Source organism: Saimiri boliviensis, chromosome 8, assembly GCF_048565385.1.
Source record: "Saimiri boliviensis isolate mSaiBol1 chromosome 8, mSaiBol1.pri, whole genome shotgun sequence".
Classification (NCBI taxonomy): Eukaryota; Metazoa; Chordata; class Mammalia; order Primates; family Cebidae; genus Saimiri; species Saimiri boliviensis.
The window spans coordinates 95,674,508-95,692,257 of NC_133456.1; the positions used below are offsets into that span (position 1 = coordinate 95,674,508).

At 38.8% G+C, this 17,750-nt stretch overlaps 1 protein-coding gene across 4 annotated transcripts in view; it reads left to right on the top strand.

The window, feature by feature from the left end:
* Positions 1 to 17,750, top strand: part of MASTL (microtubule associated serine/threonine kinase like) — a 42,142-nt gene that overhangs the window by 5,184 nt on the left and 19,208 nt on the right. For all 4 annotated transcript variants that reach the window (XM_039478502.2, XM_074404899.1, XM_039478503.2 and 1 more), the window contains exons 2-7: positions 790 to 927; positions 8,543 to 8,682; positions 10,016 to 10,104; positions 12,894 to 13,000; positions 13,210 to 13,360; positions 15,548 to 15,720. In XM_039478502.2, coding sequence (XP_039334436.1) covers positions 790 to 927; positions 8,543 to 8,682; positions 10,016 to 10,104; positions 12,894 to 13,000; positions 13,210 to 13,360; positions 15,548 to 15,720 — 798 coding nt within the window. The remainder of the gene's footprint in view (positions 1 to 789; positions 928 to 8,542; positions 8,683 to 10,015; positions 10,105 to 12,893; positions 13,001 to 13,209; positions 13,361 to 15,547; positions 15,721 to 17,750) is intronic.

Genomic DNA, 17,750 nt, shown 5'->3' on the forward strand with positions numbered 1-17,750 from the left:
TAGGTTTCAGTAGTTCTAATCATTGTAGCTTAAGTTTTTTTGCCTAGGCAAATTTCCAACATTATTTTTATTTCTGATTCTATTCCCGTCTATCAAAGAATCAGAAGTTAACAAAAAAAATAATTAAGTAGTTACTCCATGCCCAGGTTCCTAGTTATCTGTGGGCTTATGATGAATGTAACTGTCTTTTGACTTTGTTATCAGAACAGTGGAACAGAAATTTTTTTCTATTAATATGCAGAATAGTCAGGGAGCATTTGTTTAATTTTTTTTCCTTCTCAAAAGAGACTGTGATACTTCTGCCATTTAATGCCAAGGTAAGAAATTCCATCTTGAAGATTTTTTTTTAAATCTTAACTACTTTTTTTGTACACGGTTTCCTGATAGCAGTGTAAGGTCTGCATGACATCTATATGTGCTCTCTATGTTAGCATTTTCATGATGGCAATTTTGAAACCTGAGATCATTCTGTAACTAAAAAATAGAGGTAGGGAACTGTGGCTCACATCTGTGATCCCAGCACTTTGGGAGGCCAAGACAGGAGTATTGCTTGAAGCTCATTTTAGGCCAGCCTGGGCAACATGGTGAGACCTTGTCTCTACAAAAAAATTTAAAAATTAGCCAGATGTACTGGTGTGCGCCAGTAGTCCCAGCTACTTGGGAGTCTGAGGCGGGAGGATCACTTGAGCCTGGGGAATCAAGGCTGTACTCAGCCTGGGTGACACAATGAAACTCTGTCTCAAAAGAAAATAACATCATTTCACATTTATTTTATTTTATCTATTACAGGTTGTTAAAAAAGCAGACCTGATCAACAAAAATATGACTCATCAGGTACAAGCTGAGAGAGATGCACTGGCACTAAGCAAAAGCCCATTCATTGTCCATTTGTATTATTCACTGCAGTCTGCAAACAATGTCTACTTGGTGAGTAAATAATTTTTACATTGTTTATTTAACCATTCAGCAGTCAGTGAACCCAGTAGTTTAAGAGAACCATGTCTGGGTTCAGAGAACTTGCATTTGAATTCTGGCTGTACTCACTATCCTGGCAAATTATCTGTTATATTAGTTAGACTTCTCCACAGAAAAAGAACCAATAGAACATATGCATATTGTGTGTGTGTATGTGTATGTGTATGTGTATATACTTAGAGAGATGGGCTGGGGCTCACACCTGTAATTCAAGCACTTTGAGAGGCTGAGACAGGAGGATCACTTGAGGCCAAGATTGGAGACCAACTTGGGGAGCATAGTGAGACTCCATCTCTACAAAAAAATTAAAATTAAAAATTAGCCGGGCATGGCGGTGTGCAGCTAGCTAATAGAGTCACCATTGCACATAACTGTACCCCAGTGTGGGCCACAGAGTAAGACTTTGTCTCAAATAAATAAGAGAGAGAGAAAATTTTAAGGACTCAATTCCATGATTGTGAGGGTGGCAAATCTGAAATCTGCAAGGTAGATTGGCAGAATGGAGACACAGGGAAGGGTTGATGTTGTAGATCTAGTCTGGAGACAGAATTCCATTTTCTTCTGAGACCTCAGTCTTTTTTCTTTTGTTTATTCATTTTTTAATTTTAAGAAAAAGTTAAAATTAAATTGCCACCCAGGCTGGAGTGCAGTTGTTTCATGGCTCACTGCAGCCTCCACGATCTGGGCTCAAGTGATCCTCCTGTCCTAAGTACTTGGGACAACGTGCATATACCACCACACCCAGCTAACTTAAAAAAATTTTTTTTGCTGGGCTCAGTGGCTGAAGCCTGTAATCCCAGCACTTTGGGAGACTGAGGTGGGTGGATCACGAGGTCAAGAGATCGAGACCATCCTGGTCAACATGGTGAAACCCCGTCGCTGAGCATGGTGGTGCACACCTGTAGTCCCAGCTACTCGGGAGGCTGAGGCAGGAGAATTGCTTGAACCCAGGAGACGGAGGTTGCCGTGAGCCGAGATCGCGCCATTGCACTCCAGCCTGGATAACAAGAGTGAAACTCCGTCTCAAAAAAAAAAAAAAATTTTTGTGGAGATTGGGTTTTGCTATGTTTTCTAAGCTGGTTTGAACTCCTGGCCTCAAGCAATCCTCCTCCCTCTGTCTCTCAAAGGGCTGCGATTACAAGTGTGAACTACCATGTCCAGCTCCCCTTTTTTGTTGTTATTAAAGGCCTTAAGCTGATTTATTGAGGGCTACCTACATTATTATGAAGGATAATTTCCTTTACTCAAAATCTACTGATTTAAATATTAATCTTATCTAAAGGATACTTTCATGGGGACATTTCAACTGGTATTTGACCAAATATTTAATATCAGAGTACCATGACCTAGCCAGATTGATGCATAAAATTACCCATTGCACCTCAGTTTCCTCATCTGTGAAATGGAGATAATAATAGCACCTACCTCAAAGGATGTTATGAAATTTCAGTAGGTTAGTATAAAACATAAAAGCATAAAGTAGAATAGTGTTCAGATACATAATGCTAAAGATATTTGTTAAGTAAAAGACATAAAAGAGAAATACTTTATAAAGCTTGGTGTAAACATAATTGTGCCACACTTCAACTTTTTGCTGTACCAAAAACTCGAGACTAAACAGAACTCTACTATGGAAGAATATCATATCCAACGTCAAGCTATAGACATAAAAATTCACGATATGCTATAAAAATGATATCTAATACTCTTCTTGTGCCTGATGGTTTAATATATTTCCAATCTTTCTTTCTTTCTCTTTTTTTGAGACAAAGTCTTGCTCTGTCGTGCTTTGTCGTCCAGCCTGGAGTGCAGAGGTGTAATCTCAGCTCATCGCAACCTTCACCTCCCGAGTTCAAGCAATTCTCCTGCCTCAGCCTCCTGAGTAACTGGGACTACAGGTGCATGCCACCACGCCCAGCTAATTTTTTGTATTTTCAGTAGAGATGAGGTTTCATTGTGTTAGCCAGAATGGTCTGGATCTCCTGACCTCGTAATCTGCCCGCCTCGGCCTCCCAGAGTGCTGTGAATACAGGCATGAACCACTGCACCCAGCCGTCTTTCGTTTTTTGAGTATATGTGAACTGATGTTAAATGTGGTATAAAGATTTAATGGGAAAGCCAGAAAACTTTTGAAATTAAAAAGTTTTGTAGGACAGTTGTAAGCACCTTTTTTTTTTTTTTTGGACTAATTTAGGAAAAGTGAAAGTTTTTTGCAAACCAGTTATTTAAGTGTATGGTGTAATATGATAATACTGTAAATACTACAGTAGTCCCCCCTTATCCTTGGGGGATTCCCCCAGTAAGTACCTTAACATGGATAATACCAAATCTTTTATATGTTTTTTTCTATATACACATACCTATGGTAAAGCTTAATATACAAATTAGGCCCATTAAGAGATCAACAGCAATAACCAAAAATAGAGTAATTGTAACAATATACAGTAGTCTCTTTTTATCTGTGGTTTCTTACCTTCTGTCACCCACAGTCTGCAAATATTAAATGGAAAATTCTAGGAACAAACAATTCATAGATTTTAAATTGCACCCATCTTGCTTCATCCTGCCTTGTCTTGCCTGGGAGATGAGTCATCCCTTTGTCCAATGTATCCACCCTGTACATGCTCCTGTCAGTCACTTATTTATCAGATCTCAGCTATTAGATGAACTGTCAAGGTATTACAGTGCTTGTATAATCTTTATTTTACTTCATTATGGCCCCAAAGTACAAGAGTAGTAATGCTGATGATTCAGATATTCCAAAGAGAAGCCAAAAAGGGCTTCCTTTAAGTAAAGATGTGAAAGTTCTTAATATAGAAAGAAAATTATTGCTGAGGTTGCTAAGCTCTATGGTAAGAACAAATCCTCTACCCATCAAATTGTGAACAGTATGTTGTTATAATTGTTCTATTTTATCATTAGTTATTGTTGTTAATCTCTTACTGGGTGGCTGGCACCTGTAATCCCACCTTCTCGGGAGGCTGAGGCAGGAGAATTGCTTGAACCCAGGAGGCGGAGGTTGCAGTGAGCCAAGATTGTGCCACTACACTCCAGCCTGGGTGACGGAGCGAGAATCTGTCTCAAAAAAGTAAATAAAGTTTATCCTAGGTATGAAATATAGGAAAAAACATAGGCTATATAGAATTTGGTACTGTCTGAGATTTCAGGCATCCACTGGGAGTATTGGGATACATCCCCTGCAGAGAAGGGGGAACTGCCGCACTGTAATCCCAACACTTTGGGAGGCCAAGGCTGGCAGATCACCGGAGGTCAGGAGTTCGAGACCAGCCTGATCCAACATGGTGAAAACCTGTCTCTACTAAATATATAAAAATTAGCTGGGTGTCGTGGCAGGCACCTGTAATCCCAGCTACTCAGGAAACTAAGGTGGCAGAATCGCTTGAACCCAGGAGGCAGAAGTTGCACTGAGCCAAAATTGTCTCATTGCACTTCAGACTGGGCAACAAGAGCAAAACTCCGTCTCAAAAAATAAAAATAATTAAATAAATAAATAAAATAAAAGTAATAAAACTTACATGAATGTGCCCTCCCTCAAAATATTGTACTCTATTCCCCTATTTTTGGACCTCTTGTAACTGAAACTATGGAAGGTGAAGCTGTGGATAAGGTGGGACCACTGTTTTTTATTTTTTCCACTTATTGGTGACCTACCTCATCCTTTTTTTTTTTTTTTACCTCATCCTTTTTAATGATTGCATAGAATTCTATTGATTTAGTTAAGAATTCCATAATTTCTTTAATGAATGTCTTATTGATGAAATTTGTTAAATATCATCCTTTAATGGGATTTGGTTTGTTTGTTTGTTTTACTTTTTTTTTGGTCCTAAACAACACTACAGTGAATACTTTAGTGGGAATTGCAATACTATCTGGTTGTCATGACCTCTTCTGTGGGCGATGAGACCTGATGATTCTATGGGGAAAGATTTTGGAATGAGGATACAAATATATATTGGAATTCACCAACAAAACAAAGTTAAAGGGAGCCTCATCAGGAGATCCTAGATTCTGAGGAAGCATGAGATGGGAATCTGTGTTGCAGGATGATTCACCATGTGAGTGAGTCAAATATATATATATACTGAAAGTAAGAAGGTGAATACCAGATACAAAGCTGGTGGTTGGCAAACTAGGCCTCATAGGCCGAATCTGACTCACTGTCTTTCTGTAAGCTAAAAATAGGTTTTACGTTTTTAAAAGATTGGGGAAAAATCAAAAGAATATATATATATATGTCCAATATTTTCAAAAGTGACAATACCAATATTGTTTACTAAAACTAAAACTGCTGGATTTAAGATTTCTGATTTATTTGCAGTTCTTTTTGTCCTTGAAATACACTGTCGTGATTCAATTTTTTGATGTCACTTGAAATCATTCTCTATGTAGTTCAAAACTTGATATACAGCTAGGTTCATATGTTTCCCTTTTATATCAGAGATTTCTACTTTAAAAAAGAAATTCCTAAGAGTGCCAGAAGAAAACCAATATGTTTTTTTTTTTTTTTTTTTTTGAGACAAGGCCCAGGGGACAGAGTGAGACTCCGTCTCAAATAAATAAATAAAATGATAAAATAAACTAAAAATTTTAAATAACACAAGATACCCTTTACAGAGTCAAATGAAAAGTTCAAAGAAAATATTTGTTGTCCAAAAGACAGATAAGAGGCTAATTTTACTATTGCATAAACAGATTATACAAATCAATAAAAAAGAGTTTGTTTACCCTAGTAGAAAAATGGGCAAAGGTTGGAAAAACAGTTTAGAGATGAAATATAAAAGGAAAAACACAATGTGTAGTGATGCCTAATCTTCCTAATAGTTAATGAACATTTAAACAAGACCTTTTTGTTGTTGTTTGAGACAGTTTCCCTGTCGCCCAGGCTGGAGTGCAGTGGCATGATCTCGGCTTACTGCAATCTCCGCCTCCCAGGCTCAAGCGATTCCCATGCCTCAGCCTCCCGAGTAGCTGGGATTACAGGCCTGTGCCACCATGCCCAGTGGTGACTTCAAAAAGCAGAATCATAACAGTACATTTCAAGAACAAAAGAACTGCAAAAAAATAATTTTTGTATTTTTTTAGTAGAGATGGGGCTTTGCCATGTTGGTCAGGCTGGTCTTGAACTCCTGACCTCAAGTGATCCACCCACCTTGCCCTCCCAAAGTGCTGGTAATACAGTTGTGAGCTACTGCACCCAGCCCATTTCTTTTCCTTATATTGGCAAAGATAAAAATGATTGATAATCACTGTTGGGGAAAGTAACAGATTTTGTGTGCAATAAATAATGTAGATGATGGAACCCATCTACAACTATTGACTAACCTCTATGTACCAGGGAAGCTACTGACCCTGAAAAAGAAATTCTCTCACTAAGTTGTCAGCAGGCTGTATTTTTCAAGCTTAAAACTGTAGAATAGTTTTGAGAATAATGATGGTACACATAGAAGGAGTAATAGAGTCTTGCAATCAACATAGCAATAATGGATTCAGGCAAGCATGGTAGTCATCTGCTGCTAAAATCACTGGTTGAGAGTTTCTGGGGGGAATGTTTTGCATACATAGTCTCATAGTATCTTTCTACAGATTATTTTTCATCACAAAAGGGAAAAAGGTACAACTTAAATAGAGAAATCTGAGTCACCACATTAACCAAGTGATCAAAGTTAACATGACCAGTAATGGGACACACTGACTCAGTGTCTCATCTGGTGGGAGTCACTGTGAAGTACTCAACATCACTTAGGTGATATTTTTTGCCAAAAATTGATAACCTGAATCAAATCACAAGGAAATAATCAACAACCCCAAATTGAAGGACTTCTGTGCATAAACCTGTGCTCTTCAAAAATGTCTGCATCGGCCGGGTGTGGTGGCTCACACCTGTAATCCAAGCACTTTGGGAGGCCAAGGTCAGTGGATCACAAGGTCAGGAGTTCAAGACCAGCCTAGCCAAGATTGTGAAACCCTCTCTCTACTAAAAATACAAAAATTATGATTCTTTGCTGCCTCCTTTAAAAATATATATAAAAATTAGCCAGGCGTGGTGCCGGGCACCTGTAATCCCAGCTACTTGGGAGGCCGAGGCAGGAGAATTGCTTGAACCCGGAAGGTGGAGGTTACAATGAGCTGAGATCACACCACTGTATTCCAGCCTTGGCAAGAGAGTGAGACTTCATTTCAAAAATAAGAAAACAAGTCTGCATTATCAAAAACTCTCCATCTATCCATCAAAAAAGCTAAAAAACGGCTCCAGATTAAAGGAGACTAAAGAGACACAACAACCAAATGCCATGCATGACCCTGGCTTAGGAACGGGGGATGAGGAGGATGATTTCAAGATGGTCAGATAAATTTGAATATGGACTCTATATTAGGTAATAGCATTATATTGGTGTTAAATTCACTTAATTTTATTGTACTATAATTATGTAAGAATATCTCATTAGGAAATACATGATGAATTTAGTGGTAACAGGTGATGACCTTTCCAACTCTATTCCCAGATTATTCAGCAAAAATTTTAAAATTACACATTATTCCATTCCTTCTCTAGTATCAAAAAAGGAAGAAAAAGAAAAAAGTAAAATAAAAATTACACATTAATACCAGGTTTGCTATTATTGCCATTTTCAAAATATAAATGGCTTTAGTCTAAATAAAAATGCATGCATATAAAATATACTTAGGTTGGTTGTTAATAATTTATAGTTTGTAAATACTAACATAGACTGGGCAAGGTGTCTCAGGCCTATGTCAGTGCTTTGGGAGGCAGAGGCAGGAGGATCACTTGAAGCCACGAGTTTGAGGTTGCAGTGAGCTGTGGTCACATGACTGTACTCCAGTCTAAGTGACAGAGCAAGACCCTGTCTCAAAATAAATAAACACTAATATGTAAATATTAAAGTTATTTTATATGCATATATGTGGAGAGGAAGATAGCAAATATTGTAATTATGGGTGAATCTAGATAAAGAGTATGTAGGAAATCATTCTACTATTCTTGCAACTTTATTACGAGTTTGAATTTTTGTTCACACTGAGCAGTTTACTTTTTTGTTTTTTTAATTTGAGATAGAGTCTCCCTCTGTTGCCCAGGCTGGACTACAGTGGCTCAATCTTGGCTCACTTCAATCTCCACCTCCTGGGTTCAAGCGATTCTCACGCCTCAGCCTCCCAAGTAGCTGAGATTACAGGCACGTGCCACCAGACCCAGCTAATTTTTTGTATTTTTAGTAGAGATGGGGTTTTGCTATGTTGGCCAGGCTAATCTTGAACTCCTGGCCTCAAGTGATCTGACCATCTTGGCCTCCCAAAGTGCTGAGATTATAGGCATGAGCCACTGTGCCTAGCCTAAACTGTTTAATTTTTAATTAAAAACTGTATGGCAACATGAATAAACCCAGTATTAATGTATTATGAGTAACAGCAAGAAAACGTAGTTTTGTTACAGAGCCATGCCAAATATTGTAACTGTAATGCCCAAATACTAGCTTTTTAAAGTAATCAGATTGTTTTTATTTCACAATGTTAAACTCTTTTTTGATAGGTAATGGAATATCTCATTGGGGGAGATGTCAAGTCTCTCCTACATATATATGGTTATTTTGATGAAGAGATGGCCGTGAAATATATTTCTGAAGTAGCACTGGCTCTAGACTACCTTCATAGACATGGAATCATCCACAGGTAAAGACTCACTTTTCTCCAAATTCTTACTGAAAAACTCAACTAATCAAATTACATATTTGATCTCAAATACTTACGGTAACCACTTGCACTTATTTCCAGGTTCTCTAAAGTTTGCTAGTAACTTGTGTTAGTTTAGAAATTAACTCTTCTTTCATCTCCCTGTGTGTGTGTGGTTTTTTTTTTTAATATATTGCCTTGAACATCAGTATAGCATGTATTTATTTATTTTTTTTGTTGAGACAAGGTCTCACTTTGTCACCCAGGCTGTGGAGTGCAGTGGCTCCATCTTGGCTCATTACAGCCTCAACCTCCAGGGCTCAAGCAATCCCCTGCCTTGGCCTCCCAAGTATTTGGGAATGGAGGCATGTGCCACCACTCTTGGTTTTTGTTGTTGTTGTTGTTGTTTTGTAGAGACAAGGTTTTAGCATTTTTCCCAGACTAGTCTTTTAACTGCTGGGCCCAAGGGATCCTCCCACTTCAGCCTCCCAAAGTGCTCCCATTACAGACATGAGTCACCACGCCCCACTAAGTATGTCATTTTCTGTGAACAGTATTGGATCCTTTCTGCTCCTCTGCATTACACAAAAATGCTTTATTTTGTAGTCCACCTGATTTACAATGTTTTTCTCTATGCAAAAAAAGTCAGGTTAAATGACTTATTAAATCTCAATCTTACCTTCCTTTAAGAAGGTAGACTTAGGCCAGGTGGGGTGGCTCACGCCTATAATCCCAGCACTTTGGGAGGCTGAGCGGGGTGGATCACCTGAGGTCAGGAGTTCGAGACTGGCCTGGCCAATATAGTGAAACCTTGTCTCTACTAAAAATACAAAAATTAGCCGGGTGTGGTGGTGGTTGCCTGTAATCCCAGGTGCTTGGGAGGCTGAGACAGCAGAATCACTTGAACCTGGGAGGCAGAGGTTGCAGTGAGCTGAGATCTCACCATTGCACTCCAGCCTGTGTGACAAGAGTGAAACTCCATCTCAAGAAAAAAAGAAGGTAAATGTAAATTTGAATTGGCTTGAGGTTGATTTTATCTAATAAGGTTTCTTTATTTTAATGGAATATCTAATGAATGATATCAAAGATAATCTAGTATTAATTTATCTTTTCTGTAGATTCAGATAAATAGTACAAAAGATGTTTCGCTTTCGAGAGATGTTTTCTGCGCCTTTCAAAGCCACCATTGAGTATATTTATTTTGGAGGAAATAAATAGGGTTTGTCTCCTCTGTAACTCTTCTTTTCTGGAAATTCTGACATTAAAACTAACCCTTTTTTGGTTATCTACTAATTGCCTTTCGTTATCTACTATTTGCCTTTTGTGTGTGCAGGGACTTGAAACCGGACAATATGCTTATTTCTAATGAGGGTCATATTAAACTGACAGATTTTGGACTTTCAAAAGTTACTTTGAACAGAGGTAAGAAAAATATCAGGTAAGTACCTTTTTAAAAAGTCCAACAGGCTGGGCGCAGTGGCTCACACCTGTAATCCCAACACTTTGGGAGTCCAAGGCAAGCAGATCACCTAAGGTCAGGAGTTGGAGATTAGTCTGGACAAAGATCCTGTCCTGAGTTCAGGAGTTGGAGATCACTCATGGCAAAACCCTGTCTCTACTAAAAATACAAACATTAGCCAGGTGTGGTGGCATGCACCTGTAATCCCAGCTACTAGGGAGGCTGAGGCAGGGAGAATCACTTGAACCCGGGAGGCAGAGGTTGCAGTGAGCCAAGATCGCACCACTGCACTCCAGCCTGGGGAACAGAGCAAGACTCTGTCTCAAAAAAAAAAAAGAAACATATTGTATTCTCTATTAGAAAGGGTAGATGGATGGAAAAGTATTAATAATGAAAATAACCAAAAATTGGACTTATAAATTATAAACTCTGGAAGTATAACTATGAGTATTTGAAAATAATGCACATCTACAATTCTTCATGTGGAAGTACAAAGTTCAATAGTTATGAATACCTAAAAGTTTTTACTAAGTTTGGTAAAATCTAATCTGTGCTGAGGTAGGGGTATTTATTGTCTTTTATTTTTATTTTTATTTTTATATTTATTTTGAGTTGGAGTTTTTGCTCTGTTGCCCAAGCTGGAGTACAATGGCACAATCTTGCTCACTGCAACCTCCACTTCATGGGTTCAAGGAATTCTCCTGCCTCAGCCTCCCAAGTAGCTGGAATTACAGGAGCCTGCCACCATGACCAGCTAATTTTTGTATTTTTAGTAGAGACGAAGTTTCATCATGTTGGCCAGGTTGGTCTCGAACTCCTGACCTCAGGTGATCCACCCGCTGTAGCCTCCCAAAGTGCTAGGATTACGGCCCTGAGCCACCGCACCTGGCCAGGGGTATTTATAGTCTTTATTGATCCCAGTTCATGTGATTATGCATATGATTTGCCACTAGGAATGTTCCATAATATGCAGTATATTTACCACATTACCTTTCTCAAATCTAAACATTTTTGACTTGCGATTTCAAAGAAATCTGACTTTGAAATCTTATTTCGAAATCCGATTCTAAGGATTTCAGATAAGCTATTGGAAAATATCACAAATGACAAAAAATTTGCATTAAGATAAAATTGTTGATAAACTTAAATCACTTTGTATGTCATAAGGGTCTAATTTTTATAAAAAAAACTTTTTGTAAAATATCCTATAATGTATTATTATTACTTATTAATTCGTATCACTTTATCAGTGTGAGGCATAAATGAAATTTGTTGTTAAAACTTTCAGTAGACTTTCATTTATTTATTTATTTAGAGAGTCTCTCTCTATCAACCAGACTGGAGTACAGTGGCATGATATTGGCTCACTGCAACCTCTGCGTCCTAGGCTCAAGCAATTCTCATGCCTCAGCCTTCTGAGTAGCTGGGACTATAGGCATGAACCACCACACCCAGCTAATTTTTTAAAGTCGTATATCATATAAGAACATTAGCATAGGCCGGGCGCGGTGGCTCAAGCCTGTAATCCCAGCACTTTGGGAGGCCGAGGCGGGTGGATCACGAGGTCGAGAGATCGAGACCATCCTGGTCAACATGTGAAACTCCGTCTCTACTAAAAATACAAAAAAACTAGCTGGGCGTGGTGGTGCGTGCCTGTAATCCCAGCTACTTAGGAGGCTGAGGCAGGAGAATTGCCTGAGCCCAGGAGGCGGAGGTTGCGGTGAGCCGAGATCGCGCCATTGCACTCCAGCCTGGGTAACAAGAGCGAAACTCCGTCTCAAAAAAAAAAAAGAACATTAGCATTCTGGGATTATTTTTTGTTTGTTTGTTTAAGAAACAGGGTCTCACTGTATCACCCAGGCTGGGGTGCAGTGATGTGATCATAGCTCACTGTAGCCTCAAACTCCTGGGAATAGCAATTCTTCCACCTTAGCCTCCCCAGTAGCTGGGACTACAAGTGCTTGCCACAGTGCCCAGCTAGTTTTAAAATTTTCTGTACAGATAGGTCTCACTATGTTGCCCAGGCTGCTTTCAAACTCCTGAGCTCAAGGGATCCTCCCCGCTTGGCTTCCCAAAGTGCTAGGATTTCAGGTGTGAGCCACCATACGTGGACAAGAACATTAGACTTCTTTTACCATTTTTTTAATATCTAAGTGGATTAGTATAGCATTATGTGTCAGTGTTGAATTATTTTAAAATATTATTCACTAAAACATGCTAATAATCTGGGTCAGTTAATATCTTGATGTAGGCTTAAACATATTAGCTAACATGAGGGGCCCCAAATTAATACTGATTCTATGCCATCTCCTTATTTATTTATTTATTTATTTTTTTTTTTTTTGAGAAAGAGTTTTTCTCTGTTGCCCAGGTTAGAGTGCAGTAGTGCGATCTCGGGTCACTATAACCTCCACCTCCCTAGTTCAAGCAATTCTACTGCCTCAGACTCCTGAGCAGCTGGGATTACAGGCACCCACCACCACAACTAGCTAATTGTTGTATTTTTAGTACAGACACGGTTTCACCATGTTGGCCAAGCTGGTCTCGAACTCCTGACCTCAAGTGATGAGCCTGCCTCGGCCTCCCAAAGTGCTGGCATTACAGTGGCGAGCCACTGCGCCCAGCCACTATCTCCTTTTTTAACATTTGGTTTACGAAACATTATTTTGCTGCCATATATATAACACTCATTTTTAGTCAATAGGAGGTGAAGATTTTAAATAAATTTATATACTTTTCTTTGCATACATAGATATTAATATGATGGATATCCTTACAACACCATCAATGGCGAAACCTAGACAAGATTATTCAAGAACCCCAGGACAAGTGTTATCACTCATCAGCTCTTTGGCATTTGTAAGTACTTAAGAAGATAATTAACATGACATATCAAGAAGATAATTAACATGACATATCCTTTCATGATTACCACTTAAAATTTAAAATCATCTTTAAAGATCAAAATAGATCTAAATACCAAACATTTGGATTTACTTTAACAGTTTGTCTATTTATGTGGTGGTTTTTGGAAAGTAAACCTGTTTTTATTTTTCTCTTTTTAATAGAACACACCAATTGAAGAAAAAAATCAAGACTCTGCAAACATCCTTTCCGCCTATCTGTCTGAAACATCACAGCTTTCTCAAGGACTCGTATGCCCTATGTCTATAGATCAAAAGGACACTACTCCTTATTCTAGCAAATTACTAAAATCATGTGAGTATAAAAGAAAAGGTAGGCCAGGCATGGAGGCTTACACCTGTAATCCCACCATATTGGGAGGCTGTGGCAGGATTTCTTGAACCCAAGAGTTCAAGACTAGTCTGGGAAACAAAGTGAGACTTCATCTCTACAAAAATTAGCTGGGCATGTTGGTGCACACTTGTGGTCCCAGCTATACTGGAGGCTGAGGCAGGTGGATTGCTTGAGCCCTGGAGGTTGAAGCTGCAGTGAGCCCTAATAGCGCCATTACACTCCACCCTTGGTGACAGACTGAGACCGTGCCTCAAAAAAACAAAAAACACTCCAAAATTCAAAACTTTTTGAGTACCAACATGACATCCAGCACTTTGGGAGGCCAAGGCAGATAGATCACTTGAGGTCAGGAGTTCAAGACCAGCTTGGTCAACATAGTGAAACCCCGTCTCTACTAAAAATACAAAAAGTAGATGGTCATGGTGGTGGGCGCCTGTAATCCCAGCTCCTCAGTGGCTGAGGCAGGAGAATCGCTTGAACCTAGGAGGCAGAGGTTGCAGTTAGCTGAGATTGTGCCACTGCACTCCAGCCTGGGTGACAGTGAGACTCTGTCTGAAAACAAACAATTTACTATTATTTATTTGCTTTATCCAGCAGTATTTTTAAAAATCCCTTATACATGTGTATAATTCACACTTGTAAGTGCATAAACCTCAGTGTTACAATAAATACAAGTTGAATTAAATAAAAGTGTTAAATACAAGTTAAATTTAGTAAATGTAGTCATAGTCTAACCTTATGAGCACATCTGGATATAGCACATCAATAATGCTCCTTTATCAGGAATAGTTTCAAATTGGATCATAGATACTCCAAATTGATTTGCTCCTAGTTATACATTGATTTGGTTCACACCTGAAATCATAGCACTTTGGGAGACTGCAGCGAGAGGATCACCTGAACCCAGGAGTTTGAGACCTGGGCAATATAGTGATACCCTCCCCATCTCTAAAAAAAACGGAAAACATTAGCCAGATTTGGTGGTCCTCACTACTCAGGAGACTGAGGTGGGAGGATTGCTTGAACACAGGAGTTTGAGACCAGCCTGAGTAATATAGTGAGACCACCATCTCTAAAAAAAAAGTTAAAAACAAGCCGGGTGCGGTGGCTCAAGCCTGTAATCCCAGCACTTTGGGAGGCCGAGGCGGGTGGATCATGAGGTCGAGAGATCGAGACCATCCTGGTCAACATGGTGAAACCCCGTCTCTACTAAAAATACAAAAAAATTAGCTGGGCATGGTGGCGCGTGCCTGTAATCCCAGCTACTCAGGAGGCTGAGGCAGGAGAATTGCCTGAACCCAGGAGGCGGAGGTTGCGGTGAGCCGAGGTCGCGCCATTGCACTCCAGCCTGGGTAACAAGAGCGAAACTCTGTCTCAAAAAAAAAAAAAAAAAAAAAAAAAGTTAAAAACATTAGCCAGGACTGGGCATGGTGACTCATGCCTGTAATGCCAGCACTTTGGGAGGCTAAGGTGGGTGGATCACCTGAGGTCAGGAGTTCAAGACCAGCTTGGCCAACATGGCAAAACCTTGTCTCTACTAAAAATACAAAAATTAGCTAGGCGTGGTGGCATGTGTGTGTAATCCCAGCTACTCAGGAGGCTGAGGCGGGAGAATTGCTTGAACCCAGGAGGCGGAGGTTGCATGAGCCAAGATTGTGCCACTGCATTCCATTCTGGTGACAGTGTGAGACTCCGTCTCAAAAAAAAAAAAAATTAGCCAGATGTGGTGGTCCTCACTACTTAGGAGGCTGTGATGGGAGGATCACTTGAGCCTGGAGGTCAAGGCTACAGTGAAAGTAATCATACCACTGCACTCCTGCCATATATCAGTCGATCAAGCAACCATTTCCTTATTCTTTACTGTATGAATGTTAAGAGGATTTTGTTTGTTTCTAAATTTCTCATAGCAGTACTTGCATCTAGACATAGTGGGATATGTTTAAATATATTAATAGTATATGTATCTAAACATAACGGGAAGCATGCCAGAAACATCTGCAGTTGTTCTTGTGGACTAGATAATGTTTACAAAGAAAGAGTTCTGATATGTAATACTTAATACTTTGCTTAATTATATGTAAATATTCAGGTTCAGTAAGGAGCTAAGAAAGGTGTAACATAGAATTCAATATTGTCTCTTCTCTATAGGTCTTGAAACACTTGCCTCCAACCCAGGAATGCCTGTGAAGTGTCTAACTTCTAATCTACTCCAGTCTAGGAAAAGGCTGGCTACATCTAGTGCCAGTAGCCAATCCCATACCTTCATATCCAGTGTGGAATCAGAATGCCACAGCAGTCCCAAATGGGAAAAAGATTGCCAGGTTTGAGGGACATTTATCTTAATGAAGATCAATTATGTATGCCAAATGAATGAGAAAAACATTATACCTTTTCATATAAATTCTATAAAGAAATGAAATTGTTACATGAATGGCAGTCATGGTATTATCAATAATTCTTCATTTTCCTGCACATTCTGTCAAATCCTTTTGAAATATTTGATTTCTCATTCAATTGTGACATTGTTCTTGCTTGATTATATGAGATTCTTGCAGAAAATTGATAGTGAATGTTTGGCTTCTATGTATCTAGGTGGACATCACTTGTTTTTAAAAGTCTTTCCCATGATACAGACATTGGCTGTTGTTTTTATTTTATTTTTAACTTACATCATTTAAAAACTTATATTACCTCCTTCTATACTGTTTCCTGCCAGTTTCTTGTTTTATGGAATGGTAACTCTTCTGGATCAGAAATAACTTTTAGACCACAAAGGTAATGTGGGTGTGCCCTTAAAGTGTCTATTCTGAGGAGATTGCTTGCCAAATGGATTTTCTTAAAGTTACTTTACGTAACTTACATATTCTGTTTTTGTCTTTTTAAAAAGTTATTAGAGCTAATAGATATTAAAGGTGATAGGAACTAAAATCTAAAATCGTAATAAAGTTTCCTTCATAGAGTGCTGATAAAATAACGATAGATTAGGATAACACTAATCAAAGAACAAACCTTTTATTTGCTAAAATAACTTGTATTCTATTTGCTGCTTATTCTCAGCAATAGAATTTTATTATTATTGGATATTTGTATTTCATATGTGAGATCAAATTAACTTTTAGCCAAGGCAGGGTTTTTAAATCTTTTTTTCTTCTCTCCTTATATGCTAAAATAAAGGTAGTATATGCTGCAAGATAAACCAATTTCCATTCCTAGTACTATTATTGCACTCCTTTCCTATTGAAGAAAACACATTGTTTACTATTTCAAATTATACACGACGTTGCCGTCTTCCTCCCACTTCTGCATCCCTGAGGAATGCAGTGATGGGATTATAGTGGTGCTTCTCAAGTTATGATCAGAGGAATGATAAGGCACCCTCTGAAAAACCTTATACCGATCCCCAAATGTATCATCTTCTGTGCTTGCAGATCAGTGAGGTATAATTCAAGAATATCCTTTTTAGGCCAGTCACGGTGGCTCACACCTGTAATCCCAGCACTTTGGGAGGCTGAAGCAGGTGGATCACCTGAGGTCAAGAGTTCGAGACCAGCCTGGCCAACATAGCGAAACCTCATCTCTACTAAAAATACAAAAATTAACTGGGCGTGGTGGTAAGCACCTGTAATTCCAGCTACTCAGGAGGCTGAGGCAAGAGAATTGATTGAACCCAGGAGGCAGAGGCTACAGTGAGCTGAGATCATGCCTCCAGCCTGGGCAACAAGAGCAAAATTCTCTGTCTCAAAAAAAAAAAAAATCCTTTTGCTTGTGACTAAGTGCTCATTATGACTAAGTTAATGATAATTAATAAAGTTTGTTATTGAATTACACATCAAAAATAAGCACTCTTAGCATTTACTAAAGACTCACTCAACTTGACTATAACTTGACTATTCTTGTAAAAATCTTGATCACCAAGCACCAATCTGCAATATTATGTACAAAGTTGAGTGCCCACAAGTACCCACAGATAGTTGGAATTCAGAAAAAACCATATATTTATTAATGCTTTATCAGTTCATCTTATTGACAATAGATTTTAATTTCTGCTCTTCGGGGTTTGTAATTATGAATTACTATTAGTGTCACTTCATCCTTACCAGCGTGGTTCTTTAATACTTGCGTGAAGTGATATATATTAACAATATTTTAGGTCTATAATTTTTCACTGACTAAATTTCAAGCCCTGTGCATTTTGTAGTTCAAAACAGAATCATCCACGCTGGTTATGGTAGCTCACACCTGTAATCCCAGCACTTTGAGAGGCCTAAGCAGGTGGATCACCTGAGGTCAGGAGTTTGAGATCAGACTGGCCAACAAGGTGAAATCCCATCTCCACTAAAAAAGAAAATGC